Genomic DNA, 15,264 nt, shown 5'->3' with positions numbered 1-15,264 from the left:
ATCGCTAAAAATGTATATACAAAATTTTTATTCATAATTTATTTTTTGTTTGTAAATATATCGTTTGACGATCACTCCCATGGTAAACATGGCATTTTGGATATGTAATCTTGATTGCTAATATCTACCCTAAAACTCATTTACAAAATTTACTAATATAGTTATGAAAGTGTTTTCTTAAAACCATCTATACACACTTGGTTTTGAAACATCCAACTTAAAAATGAAAAAGATGTTGATAAGATGTTTAAAGTTTTTAAAGTTTGATACCAAACTTGTGCACAACGGCATGTTATTATTGTGACAGGAGAGAGTACTATAGAACACTTTGTGTGGACGCTAATAGCTTGTCAACTAGTACTAGATCTTGTGGTATAAGCTTTGTTAACTTTTTCCTCTCCATTGATCAGAGTACATGGGCCACTTCACAGTCCTCACCTGACTAGATTGTACTCTGCTAAGAGGACCTTAACTAAAAACAAGAGTATTTAGTTAACCCTATAAACAAACCGTTTGAAACGGATGAAGCGGCAGAAGATGGATGATGTATTTCTTATAGGGTTCAGTTAACTATTATATAATACTACCATCGTATTTTAATAATGACGGCATTGATTTTTACACACATTTGAGCATTCATTTTATTAAAAAAAACTTATATGATTATCATTCATTTTATTATGATTAAATTTATTACTCAATATTTGAATCATAACTTAAATTTTAAAATATTTGTATAATTTTTTAAACAAGATGAATGATCAAACTGTGATAAAAAAGTCAATGACGTGATCTGTTAAAATACAAATAGAGTGTAAACTAACCAATAGTTTGAAAAGGTCTTCTAAGAAATTTGATAAAGTAAATTTTAAACATGGCACGAATAATATATCTGCTCCGCAAGCCACAAGATATCCATCATCTGGGTTCAACTCTACCGAATAGATTTGATAAATCCGTGTCATCTCTTTCCTAACAACGGCTGGGATGAAGCCAACTAATTAATCTCTTTTATAGAGAATTCCTCCTAATCTTTGTAAGTAACCACTAATTAACCAGAAATTCTATCCATCCATATAAACAAAAGCCATATAAAGACCGGTGCTCCAACATTTTGCTCTTTTTTTCATGTATACTCACTGACGTAAATTTTCTTAGGCTAGGTTCAGGAGAGAAAATTGAGATGCTCTCACATGACACAGAGAACGGATATTCATTACATAATTGATTAAGTATTACTCCGTATCTAAAAACTTAAAAATATACGAAAGGACGTATAGCCTAATGGTTACGATGGTCTTAGGAGCACTTGAGTTCCTGGATTTGACTCCTTATTGGAGTGAATTTTCTAGTTTTCTAACGGAAACTACGACCGTTTGTCATTTTGCCAAGTGAAAATGAATACAGTAAAAGATAATGAGAAGACAAGCTATTTTAAAACACACCAAATGAATAGTACTATTGCATGATTTGGTAACTTAATTGGTAGAGCCGCATATGTGTGGATATACATCATTACCGGTGGGAAACTTGGGTGTTTTTTTCTACAGTTGTAATCATGTTGTGAGGACAACATGTGAATTCAGAATGAAGTACACATGATTAATTGGTTTGTTTGTTGGTTAGCGTCAGGCGAGAATAAGCCAACGTGCATGCTACATATATTAGCTTTACTAGTAACGACATGTGTACAAATGTATATAGCTAGCACTCAGTTTATCAAAGACACCCCTGAACAAAGTAAAATATGAAATTTCCAACCACAAGTACTCCATCCATTTTTTTGACATCATTAACTTTTAGATAAACATTCGTATTATTAATATATATATATAATTATTACTATCATTGAGATTTATTTTCTTATAAAGCAAGTGCCCTTACCTATAATTTTATATATTTATCAAAAAAATAAATAAGACGAGCAAATGTATAAAAGTTAACGATATCCATAGAATAAGAAAGGACTGAAAATCACGAGCTTTTCAACTGTTCATCGGCAGGGGCATGCATCTTCTTTCCATTTGCCTGTTTGCTCTCGTCAGAAAGACGAGGAAAAAAAACCCCCAAAAGGTGTTCAATTATGTTCAGTGATAATCCAGACACTACAAAGCAGGACAGGTTTACTGTCCCACATTTATTAATCCGATTGGAGCCCATTGCAATTGCATCCATCGATCACGCACAATAATTCCATCTCTATAGCTACCTGGTGATCCCCCAAAATGATTAAGATGTGACGATCATGATGTGAATTACTATACGTCGTCGTCGTCGTCAAATCAGAAATGATCCATTGCGACGTGTGAATGGCATATTGTGCATGCATGCACGCACGCACAATTATTGACGTCGACGACGTCTCGACCGGATCGATGGCCGGCCGCACGCCGGCGGGGACCGGCCGGAGACGGGGGAGACGACTGCCGTGGACGTGGGCGAAGTACGGCCGCCAAGGAGAGAAAGCCAAAGATAAGGACCACCTAAAGACAGAGAGGGTGATTGTTTAGAAAGAAAAACAGTATATTCTTGAACTAAAATGACCTGTGAATAAAATATTTCTATGCATGTTCTTAACGATATGAATGTTAAGGCTAAAAAATAAAAGTTAAAAATTTAAATTTTAGCTTATAAGCACCGGCAAAAACGAAAAGATTTGACATTGCAGCCACCTCTCTCTCGATCGCTGCCTTCCCTCCTTTTCTGCGCTCTGGCTGCCATCCCTGGCATGCGTTCAGCGCGGTGGTGCGGCACTGTGCAGTGGTGGTCGCCACCGTGCATGCTTGTCGCCGGCCGGCCAACGCCGCGGCGCCGGCCAGCTCTGTCGTCCTCTGCATGCATACGCACAGTGACAGTGTGACTGCCTGACGCTGCTGAGGCTGCCTGCATTCGATCACATTCCAAGGACCATCCTTCGTTAGTCTGAATTCTGATTGATTGTCCTATCGAACGTGGCCAAAATTACTTTTTAGTTGTTTATATAATTCTATTCAATCCACGGCTAAAAGCTTATATAAAAAAGCTTAGTCTATAAATTACTTTTAATTGCCTAGTGTTTTTTTTTTTGCACGGCTTACAAATCGAGGACCAGAGCCTGAATAATTCGGCGTGTGCTGGATGCAAATTCAGAATTCAGGCTTTGAGGGATTTTCAACCTGTGCTGTGCACTGCGTGTCTCCCAAAGAAGATGGCGGAAGATGGCGGCAGGAACACCGTACCTTCTGCAACATTGTCTGCAAGGCTGCAGCTGCTGTTTTCTTCTCTCTTTCCTTCCTAGCTAGCCACTCGAAACCAGAGACTTTTTTTTTTAAGTTGTCTGTCACGCCGAACGTTCGACATTAATTAGGAGTATTAAATATAAACCGATAATAAAACTAATTACATAAATAAATGATATTTCATTAGACAATTTTTTAAGCCTAATTAATCAATGATTAGCAAATATTTATTGTACCATCATATTTGCTAATTATAGACTAATTAGGCTCAATAAATTCGTCTCACGAAATAGTCCAGAGTATAGGGTGAGTTTTACTAATAGTCTATATTTAATACAGAGACTAAAAAAAGTTAGGAAAACAAACCCCCTCTGAGTTACCAGTAGTAACCCTGATCTCTCAGCAAAAAAGTAAAAAGAAATCATCTCCCAGGAATAAAAATACTAGTAGTAGTACCTCTATATTAGAAAGAGTGCATTTTTTAATATTTATATTCACCCTTCGTCTTTTTTCATAATTAGTATTTTATTGTTATTATATGATAAAATATAAATAATATTTTATCTGTAACTATTGTTTCAAGTTTTTCATAAAATTTTCAAACAAAACGAGCGGTAAAATATTAGACACGGATATCCACAAATATAATTAAATAGGGTCGGCGACAGTTGGAAGGACAAATAGCCCCGATCTAGGAGTAGTACTCATATTGTAGTAATTCTATTCTATCCCTCCCTCAGTTCTTTCAGACTTTTACCCTGGCCTGCCCCAGGTTCGGTAGATCGCTGATCAAGATGGTTGATTGGTTTCTGCAGAGAACGATGGACGAACGATCTGTTTTGCCGCTCGTTTACTGTTTACAATTCACGGCGCCAGCCAGCCAGAGACAGTCATCTTTTGGTGATCAGATCCAGCTGCAGAGCTCTAGGTTCGGTAGCTGCAGAGTATGTGCCGTAAGCTAATCCTTTCGTTTACTTGCAGTTTTTATCGCTTGCAGGTTTGCAGCTGAATTTACAGTTATTGGAGCTTGTGCTGTTTGCCTCCTCTCCTCCGCTGTCAATTCTCTGACAGGATAAATGGAGATATAAGGACATTCCTAATCCAATAATTAGGATGGTGTCCATAGCATTAAATAAGTTGTCACATAGAATAAAAAATGACGTGGCAAGTGAATAAATGAGAAAAGAGAATGAAACCATATTTTGCATAAGACATGATTTCTACACAACATCCAAAATATCATGTGAGATAAGTAGCATTAAATTTAAGTGTGGAATAGTGGTGTTTGCATTGAAACAATAATGTCTAGTACTAGTTTCTTGATGATAGTAAGTTTATAGAAATCATATCTAGTGTTATAGGTTGAGAATGCCCTAATGATCAATCTCATCGGTATACTAATTTTACTCTTGACACATCGGCCCATGTTAATCAGATCACTCACTATTCATATTTAGTACTCTGAAAAAAATCATCTGATGAGTAAAACAGTACAGGATCAGAACAACTCACATACTCTTCTCTGTGTGTGTGTGGCCCATCGACAGGCTGCTGGCTCGGGCCTTGTGGGCCAGCCTGATTAGACAGCGGCCCAATAAGCATGCATGTGTAGTAGTACTAGCCTACTAGGGACATAACACAATAGCACTGTGAGGTCTTTTCTTGGCCGGCCCATGCAAAGTGAATTCTCCGAGACTTCACTCTTCTTCAACACGAGTCTTGATGGGGTGAGTTTCGCTCGCCAAACGAAAATTTTTTTACGTTACATGAGACGCTCGGAAGGGGTTTTTAGACATAAATAAAAAAAAGCAAGATAATTTTTTTCAGCCTAATTAATCCGTCATTAGTACATACGAGTTACTGTAGCACGTATATCTAATCATGGACTAACTAGGCTCAAAGATTCATCTCAGGATTTCCTTCATACAATTAGTTTTTTATTTATATTTAATGGTTCATTTAGATATCCAAAAATTTAATGCGATGTTTTTTTGGAACTAAGGCCTTTTAGTTTCTAAATTTTTTTCCCAAAAACATCACATCAAATTTTTGGACCTATAAATGGAGCACTAAATATACATGAACATTAAAACTAATAACATAGTTATGGGGGAAATCGTGAGACGAATCTTTTGAGTCTAATTACGCCATGATTAGCCATAAGTGTTACAGTAACCAACATGTGCTAATGATGGATTAATTAGGCTAAAAAATTCGTCTAGCAGTTTCTTGGCGGAATCTATAATTTGTTTTTTCATTTGTGTCCAAAAACCGCTTCCGACATCTGGTCAAACGTATGACGTGACATTTCTTATAAAAAAATTTGCAATCTAAACGCGGCCTAAACGGCCTAAAAGTTCAAACTGACCAAAATGTAGTTGACTATTTCAGATATGAACATTTGACGAATTTGATGTTCCAGACGGATACAAGGTCAGTCGATGCATAAGGACCATAGTAGAAGTCAAGGCTGGGAAATCAACTTCGTTGTGCCACAATTATCCACGAGTTTATCATCCGTTTTACGAGCGTTCTTGGCCATGAAAGCAGTAGATATTTTCTGAATCAATTGTCACTGATGGCCCATATTGGGTCGTCAGCTAGTACTAGCTAAAGTTTAATTACCGTGGTGATTCAGCTAATTACCCTTTAGCTTATGAGCATTAGCCAAAATTGGAATTTTAGAGTGTGTTTTTATCATAATTTAATTTTAGCATTTTCTTTTAAACCAGTAAAAACACACACATATAAAAATTTAAAGTAAATTACACTTTTGAGCATATTTTATTGCCTAGGTTTCATAAAGTAAATTACACTTTCGATCATATTTTTATTGTCTAGGTTTCACTTTGGATTCCCTTAAAATCAATCTTTTCATTTTCAAGCGGGTAAAATTATCATTGTTATAACTCGGATCACCCCAAACAACTTCCTCAATGCACATCAATAAACTCAAACACATCGAATCTGGTACACAACGAACTCTCTCATCTCTCTATATATATTAGATAGAATACTATATATGGTAAAAGTGAAAATTAGGGGTTCAAACTACAAGAGGACAATTTTACTAATTTACTCAAAAAAATTTCCTAAATATAAGCCAGCTTATAACCAGGATAAGGCACCAATGACAAGCTTACTCTCTGCACTGATTAGATTAAGAGAATTAAACAGCTAGCTAGCATTACAGCAGCACCAAAGCCTGGTCAAGATTTTCGGTTGATGCTGTACTACAAAGCTCATGCGTCTTGGCAAAGAATTAATGCCAATGAAATATTCTAATCTTGTAGGGGCATCTCCCAATTAGTATAGTTAATCACCACCAAAACCTAGACTTAGGGGGTGTTTGGGACAAGGGATTAAACTTTAGTCCCTTATCCCATCAAATGTTTGGACACTTATTATAAATAGTAAACGTAGACTATTAATAAAATCCATCTATAATCCTGAACTAATTCGCGAGATGAATCTAATGAGCTTAATTAATCCATGATTAGTATATTTGATGCTACAGTAAACATGCTCTGATTATAGATTAATTAGGCTTAAAAATTCATCTCACGGATTACCACTTATTTATAAAATTAATTTTTTACTAGCCTGTCCAAACACCCGATATGACATGGGGCTAAAAAATTTAGCCCCATCTAAACAACCTTTAGTACGACCTCTTGTCTAATCCAAGAAATGCCTAGCACCTCTTGCACAATTCTTCTTCTTCTCTTGTAGGCATATCATGTACGGATCGCCTCAGGCTAATTAATCATGCAGGCATATGCTGGTTCAAGGTAAAGAGCCAAAGACTTGCTGGGAGGAACAAGTCTTGTGAGATTAATCATTAATGCATATGCTAACCTCCTAGTCAAGGCATTCATGCGTCTACAAGGATTAGCTTTAGCTAGGCCCATGTCATTAACTCTGATCTTTTCCCATTAATGACAAGGTGCCTTGCCAGCATGCAACCTCGTTCTTTAGAAATCCTACACATACAGCAATTCATCGGATGGACTAACAACTGCTCTAGGTTTCAGAGCCAGTCTCAGTGCAAGATATTCTTTGCGCGGTGTTTTTCAAGAAGACGGAAATTTGTGATTATATCACTGCCAATGACTGAATTCGCTAAAATACCATTCCAATGTGGAACACACTAAAATACCATCAAAATACCATCGTAATCACTCAAAAGTTGCTCTTTTACCATTAGCATAGTCATTTGCAGATTAATCTTGGTATAGCCCTATAAAAAGACAATTTTAACCCTCACATGTTCCTTTCTACAGATTGCTATATGTTGCCTAGCTTTCTCTTTTATGGAAGGCATCTCAATAGTTAAAAAATCACAAACTATATGTTCCACCTCAACATAACAACACTATAATTAATTAATATCATTTTAGTTTTCAACACAGCAACCTTAAATAATAATAGTTTACATGTGCTCCAATAAAACATGGTTACACATGGCATAACTTAAATGATTTGTTCCAAAAGCAACATTTGACATGCCAAATAAACCAAGCCTTTCTGTGTGGTTGCTAGGAGAGATGAAAGGAGGGATGAAGAGAACAAAACATAACAGATCCTAGATCGTTCTTTGAATGAAAAAAAAGAACAAGGGTATGTTAGTATATGAAAAAAGAACATATACTAGTTGGGCTAAGCCCACCTCGCATATTATGATATTTTTATTCATAATAAAGCATGACTAGTTATATTAGCTAATAAAAATATAAAATAGTTGACCAATATTACCTTCGTTCTAAATATGATATCCTATGTTTATCTAAATTATATAGATACTAATATATATATATATATTATATTAATTGATACATCGATCTAAATATAGAACCAAAATGACATGTTAGAACGGAGAGACCAAGTAAAGTGAAATGGAGAAATTAAAGCACCGGCTAGCAACTGTTGCTGACTTGGTGTCATCATCGATCTCTCGAGTGATGGTTTGGTTTTTTGATAACAAATACTCCCTCCGGTTTTTTTAATGTTGTAATTTATATTTGATTCTTCATCTTATTTAAAAAATTTTATTCAAATATATAAAATTATAAATCATACCTAAAATTACTTTAGTAATAAACCAAATCATAATAAAATAGTCAATAATTATATAAATTTTTTGAATAAGACAAAGAATCAAACATATATAAAAAAATCAACGGTGTCAAAAAAATCAGAGAGATTATCAAGGGTCATATTTATATATAAAAAAAATTTAACAAAGTTTCTATGTGTATTCTTAGTGACCTAAAAGTCAAGAATGGAAAATACATTTTGATAAAAAAAACACCCTAAATCAACTCGAAGTTTAAGCTTAAATATTCGAATTTTAATATATAGACGTAAGTCTTTTTCACCACATATTCTGCCACAGTGAGAGTAATCATTTTTGCCGCATATTCTCACGCAGCAAACAGTAGACTTGTACTAGTAGGCACTAGGCAGTAGCTAAGCCGGTCGTCGTATCTGCATACGGTTACAGTATAAATACGAAAAGTGCGTACATACATGCTCCTAGTCCTAGCTTAGTACAGTGCTAGCAGTTGTCGCTCACATTTTCGGATACTCCCCCGTTTCAAAATAATTTTACTTTTATTTATCCCAAACATAATAAATAACAAAAAGAAAAAAAACTCTATTATCATTCACTTTATAATTCGCATTACAATTGTTCCTCCCTCCATTCAATTCCAATGCATTTCCTCGTAGCTTTTGTAAAACAAGAATGTAATGATTTCTCAACAGTTAATTTATTTTGGAACCAATAAAACTTGTCAAAAATACGCCAGGTTTTTGGAAGGACAGTGCCTAATAAAGGCATTATATGATTGTCGAACGATATAAAGTCACAGCTAAAAGTGAAATTTGATAAAACACTCTAAAATTAACTCTACATTCAAAATATGAATTAAAATTTATACTTATGAATATAAATATAAATCGAAACGAAAACAGCGTTGCGTTGCGTTGGTGACGAGGGCGAGGGAGGAAGACGAGGCAAGGCAGCAACCTCACCTCGATCCATGTCGCCGTCGCCATGTCCCCCCCGCCAGCTGCAGCTTCTTCGCGGGGGCTCGGCCGGAGGCGGAGATCGATCGGAAGAGGGGGAACGTGTCAAAAGCTCCCTCTTCGTCATCGCCCTTAGCCTGTCGCTGCGGCGCGGGGCCCACCTGGCAGTGAGAGGGGCGGGGTGGTGGTAACGGATAGGGACGGCCTGGCGACTGCACCTGCACTGCCCTCTCTGCTGCTCAGCCCACAGAACGGAGGTGGGAGGGTTCTGCGTGGACGCGGTCCACGCGCCGGGGTGGGGGAGCACGTCCGTTCGGTGTCTGGGCCGGGATCCTCTGCGCCGGGGGGGTCAGCCGTGGTCCGTGGAGCTGGGCTGGAAGCTGCCGAGGACTGGAAATTTAACTTTTCGCTATTCTTATGGTTGTATGTTAACGGATTTATAGCTCTAGTATCACGTAGTGTTGTAAGGACTAAATACATCTGGTAACAAGCAGTAAAAAGTTAGAACCCCTGAGGACGAGCGTGATGTAGTTTATTTTGTTCGGTGTACATTAAGGGCATTCACAAGCTATGCTAAAAGTGATCCTTACAGCTCTAAAAAGACTAATTTGCAATTGCGGAAGGTGCATTAGAAATAGAATGGGCTACCTTTAGTGGTATGGACTATCTTGATAAATTCAAATATATTCTCACCTATCTCTTCTCTCTTATGAGAGTTAGGACTATTGAATGTGATTTGTAGGTCTTATCTTATCTTCATTGATATCTTTATTATACATATGTAAATTGAAATAATAAAAAACCACCTCTATATGTCCTATCTACAGTATACATTACGATGCCCTAAGGAGTAAGTGATTGGGATTCTTAGGATTCATTAGACCTGATAGTCTCTGCGTAATTAAGCCAAAGACACTATACTGCTCGTACTCTTTACGAATAAGGTGTTTTTTTATAAAAAAAAGAGAAAATTTTAAGAGCATTATCGAATACAGGTAGAGTCAATGACTACAACTATAGATAAAGTATTTCGTATTGAATATATGTTATTTTAATTTGTTTTTACTAGTGCACATGAAATTTCTATGCTACTCTCTCCGTTCACTTTTTGTACATATGTATATATTGTCACCAGCATATAATCAACAAGAAGAGTAGTCCCTTCATATTTTCTCCTATAGACATTGCCACCGTATTTTCTCCTATAGACATTGCCACCATGGCTGCCAAAACAAACGAAAACAATTGTGATGCATGCCTATCCATACAGTAGAACGCACAAACCATGTAAACACAAGCAACCATTCTACTATATATGACATCAAGTTAAGACTATACGGCACAAAAAAATTGCTCATTTCCCGTTGAAAACCGTCCATATAATTTTAAACTATCCTCCTATATATGACTTATCAAGTCAAAATCGTGCCACAAAGAAATGCTGGTTTTCTATTAAAAACCGTCCGTAATTTAAACTTATCCAAAACTATGGCTATTACTACGTAGTAGGCGTTCCTAAAATTCAAATTTTGAATCTGAAAGTTTTATATAACAACTAACACGGTATCAGATTTTAATACCGGAAATTCATGACAAACCGACGTCCTCGACCCTTGGTCAAGCTCGCGTAACTATAGCGCCTAATGCTTTGAATTGGTTGGCACCTTTTTTTTCTGCTCAAGCCAGCAGGAATCACTAGTGCCAAGCAAGATAGCTACTATACGTAATCAAAAGAGATTTTAGCAATTCATTTTCCTCCACATGTTTAATAAGCACAATTATGCGAGACAACTATACCGACATATACCTTTTTATTTGGTGCGTCGTATTATAATAAGACTACGCGAAATCAAAAATGATTTATCAATTCAATTTCATCGGTATATTAAATAACCATCGATACACGAACCAACCGTGACATCGAAACACATACACCATTTATTCGACTTGTCGTATTATATTAACAAGCAGTAAAATAGATGACTACACGAAATAAAAAAAGATTTTATCAATTTAATTCCTTCAACACATTAAATAACCATCGATACACAAGCCAATCGTAACGGGAGCCATGCCAGCGTATACATCATCTTATTTCGCGTATCGTACTGTATTAAGTATAGCCACAGACATGCATGGGTTAGGTAGCAGTAGCACACACACCTGCCGTGGGATGATGCAGAGGATCCTGGCGATCGCGGCCCCGTTCAGCTCTACAAAGACCCCCGCGTAGCCAAGTTTCCCTGCTGTCTGTCGTTGCTCTTATCCTAATCCATTGCCGGGTTGCTTCTTTTCTTTCTTCTCTCTGTCTGTCAATCTGCCTGTCTCTCTTCCTCGCCAAGTTGTTGTTGTTGAGTTGGGTGTCCTGTTTCTTGGACGGACAACGCATCACCCAGTCCTGAAATCCGCCGGAGATTTGCTTCTTGCGCACACTGGCACCGCCCGGATCGCTGAATCTTGCTGCTCGGCCATGTCGACGGCGGTGGCGGAGGTGCCGCCGGCCTACGGCTTCCCCGGATCGGCGACGAAGAGCCCCGCCGCCGCCGGCGATGGACGGCGGCCTGAGGAGGTGGTCCTAGCTGGGAAGAGGAGGAGTGACGGGTTCTTTATAGAGGAGGAGGAGGAGCTGGAAGGGGAGGAGGTGCTCACGGAGAGCTCGTCGGTCGGCCCGCCGTCGCCGGCGAGCTCGTCGATCGGGGAGAACTCCTCGTCGGAGGCAGGAGGCGGGGAGGAGGGGGGAGACGGGGAGGAGGAGGAGGTGGAGAGCAAGCTCAAGGAGGAGGTCGGGCTCGGCTGCTTGGACGCCTTGGAGGAATCCCTGCCCATCAAGTGAGTCTTCAAAGATTTCATCTTTATTTTTTAGCTATCCTGTTCATGGTTGCATGTACGTTTTCGCGCACAAAAAAATGGCATTTTTCAGGTCACTCTCTCCCAAAATCACGGTCTCGTTTACGATGTCTACTTGTCTAGTGCTAATTTGGAATTTTTGATGGTGCTTTGCTTTGCTTGCTGCTCTCCATGTACTACTTGGCTAAGATTATTGTGATCTCTATATATATAGAGCTTCCTAAAATGGCCGAGCAACTATGGATTCTTTTCTAATCGTTAAATTCGAGGCCGAAACATGTACCACCAGATAAGCATTAGCAACGAACATGCTAGTGTCCTAGCCATGTCGGATTCAAGAACATGTAGTACATATGTATCATCTCTTCTTGAGCAAACATGATAGTGACAGTTCAGATGACATCGCTGATCTCGTCCCAAGCAGCAGATGACAAAAGAGGCTGCTGGATTAGCTCTAAAAACTGTGTCTTGATTCTGCTGAATTGGCTCTAAAATTGTTTGATTTTTGATTGTTCAGGAGGGGCCTCTCCAACTTCTACGCCGGCAAGTCCAAGTCTTTCACCAGCCTCGCCGAGGCAACGGCGGCGACGGCGACGGCCGCCGCCAAGGAGCTGCTGGCCAAGCCGGAGAACCCCTTCAACAAGCGCCGCCGCATCCTGGCCACCTGGTCGCGGCGGGCCTCCTGCAGCTCGCTCGCCACGGCCACCTACCTGCCCCCACTCCTCGCGCCCGACCACGCCGTCGCCGAGGGGGAGGAGGACGAAGACGATTCAGACAGCGGCGGCGACGAGCCGCGGCAGCACCGGGGCAAGAACGGCGGCCGGCGAGAGGCGGCGCCGCCGCCGCCATTGCCGCCACCGAGGCTGAGCGTGCACACCCAGATGGGAATGGTGAGGAGGAACGGCACATTCAGGTCGCCGAGATCGTTCTCACTGTCTGATCTTCAGAACAGTGGCTGTTCTTGTTAGTAGCTAAAAAAAAAATTACAGTTAGAGCAAGCCTTTGATCTCTCATGGCTAGTAGAGTTTTTACTACTCTACTATATAATTATAATTATAATCATAATTGCAATGTATAAGGGTCCAAGTTTGTTGTGTTCTATGATTCTACCCATCTTGGCTTTCTGAGTTCTGACCTAATTAAGAAGACATGTATCAACTATCTATGAACTGACCTAACTTGGGGCTATCATTAACTAATGATGATGATGATTAGTCAATTGCTTTGCTTTTGATCACCCTCTAGTCTCTAACTTGTTTCTGTAACATGATTTGCTGGATGAGGTATCCCATGATTGTACTAGTATCAAGTTTAATTGCCTCATGACCAGTGATCTGCTTGTTTTGTGAGCTGTGGAGAGAACTGAAGATTGGAAATTTGTAATGGCCAATGAGGTAGAATCCAAGTCCAAAATGCCTAATCCCAAGAAGAAAAAAAAGAGGGCACTTTTGCATGTACCTTTGTTTTGATTTGATGAAAGCATCAAATAGATCTATCATTTTCTTCTCTTTATTTTTTCCCAGAGCAATCTGCGTGGTGCGTAGATCTACCATGACAGAATGCTTTAAAATTGAGCAAAAAACCGCCCTTTGTTTTCACCGAAACAAGCAAACAAGAGAACAGGAACAGGTTGCCACATATACAACTTGAAAGGCACTGCAATGTGATGCCATCTTATCTTTAGGTCAATGTTAATATATAATTTTATGATATAATTATTAAGACTATAAATTAGGTAATAAAGCCAAATAAACTTTATAAGGATGAAACTTCTCTCTCATCTTATAAAATTTCCGTATTTAATGATCTTGCTAAGTCAGCAATTTTATTGATGTGACATATTATTTAATATGCATGACATCCCATAAAATATGCACCGAGACTAGCGATATAAAATTTTGGTGTTTCTTGGGTCTGGATAATAAGTGGGTGAGAGGTAGTAATTAGTAGCATCTTTATTGACGCCACATTGTTTTCACAACAAAGTGCCAGTGATCTTGGTGGTTGCTCATTCTACTCTACTTAAACTCTTCTTTATATGGCTAATAATCTTGGTGATGATAGCTGAAGATCCTGAAGGAACAGACAAAAGGAGGTGTGCCTGACAGTCAGAAGCTTGGGTGATGCAGGATCATATTTCTATATTCCTATGCTAGTAGTAGTTGATGCCCTCATCCTAATGGATTTGTTCTTAAATGTAAGCAAATGACAATTGGAGTTAATGAAGTTTGGTAGGGACTAGAGAGAGAAAGAAAGGGCAGCTGACTGTGCATGTGCAATGTGATCTTATCCTGTTGCACAATGGGTACTGTAAAATATTCTATGTGGTACTACTATGCATTAGCTTTTTTTTAATGCTTTGCTTGGAATTTTTAATGCTTGGTTGTTGGCACTGCCTGTCTTTCCAGCCAGGGGATTGGAAAAGGTAGGTAAGCTTAAATATATTTTTTAAACCAAAAGCTAAAATGGGATTAGCTGTAGGAGCTAGATTTTTGTTTTTATAAAGAAAATATCAGTTACAAAGCAAACATCGTTAGGATGAGAATATGGGAAAACAAAGTTCTCGTGGTAAAAAAAGTTTAATAAAAGAGCCACTACCCTAATATAAAATCAAATTATGCAATAGTTGCACATAAATAAATACTCACTCCCACTTTTTCACGTATACTTATGCTTATAAATAAATATTTGAATTTTAAAACTTAAATTTGGTGTTAATTTTGAGTTTTTAATCAGATTTTATTTTTTAATATTTGCTTTTAGAACACTATGAAGACGTATATACAAGTTTTACTCATAAATTATTTTTAGTTGTTAATAAGGGTTTCGCTTTTGCTTATAATCAGAAAAAAAATAAGGCCTAAAAAAATGAGACCTAACTGCTCATACACGTGATGTCTAAAAGTCGGTGCTGCAGCTCGGTAGTGGTTTATAGTATTTTCTTCTTTATCTCTCCTCTTCTCTCTTTGTCACCTAAGTGCAAATGTAATATGATAATTTTTAAAATGATAATTTTTAAACGCCATTTATATTAAACTTATTGTACTCACCTATAAGTAATTCTGCCATTTTCTCATTTATATGGATCTGTGTGCACATCTTGAAAAGGAAATAATTTCTTGAGTATGGCTAGCACATTACTTTCATAAGCATCGACTCTTTTTGAGGC

General features: G+C 38.1%; 1 protein-coding gene across 1 annotated transcript; it reads left to right on the top strand.

Moving 5' to 3' along the window:
* The first annotated feature begins 11,508 nt into the window (after positions 1 to 11,508).
* Positions 11,509 to 13,314, top strand: LOC107304904. Its single transcript, XM_040527302.1, has 2 exons — positions 11,509 to 12,077; positions 12,613 to 13,314. Exons 1-2 carry the CDS (start codon positions 11,719 to 11,721, stop codon positions 13,061 to 13,063), a joined length of 810 nt encoding a protein of 269 aa, XP_040383236.1. The 5' UTR covers positions 11,509 to 11,718; the 3' UTR covers positions 13,064 to 13,314.
* The last annotated feature ends 1,950 nt before the right edge of the window (positions 13,315 to 15,264 follow it).

The sequence above is a fragment of the Oryza brachyantha genome, chromosome 9 (genome assembly GCF_000231095.2).
Source record: "Oryza brachyantha chromosome 9, ObraRS2, whole genome shotgun sequence".
NCBI lineage: Eukaryota > Viridiplantae > Streptophyta > Magnoliopsida > Poales > Poaceae > Oryza > Oryza brachyantha.
This window is presented reverse-complemented; position numbering and strand designations above follow the sequence as displayed.

Bases quoted from the DNA above. Each gene is read 5' to 3' on its own strand.
- LOC107304904 (XM_040527302.1), top strand. From the start codon at position 11,719: ATGTCGACGGCGGTGGCGGAGGTGCCGCCGGCCTACGGCTTCCCCGGA. The intron at 12,078-12,612 runs GTGAGTCTTCAA...TTGATTGTTCAG, and splicing joins GAGGAATCCCTGCCCATCAA to GAGGGGCCTCTCCAACTTCT.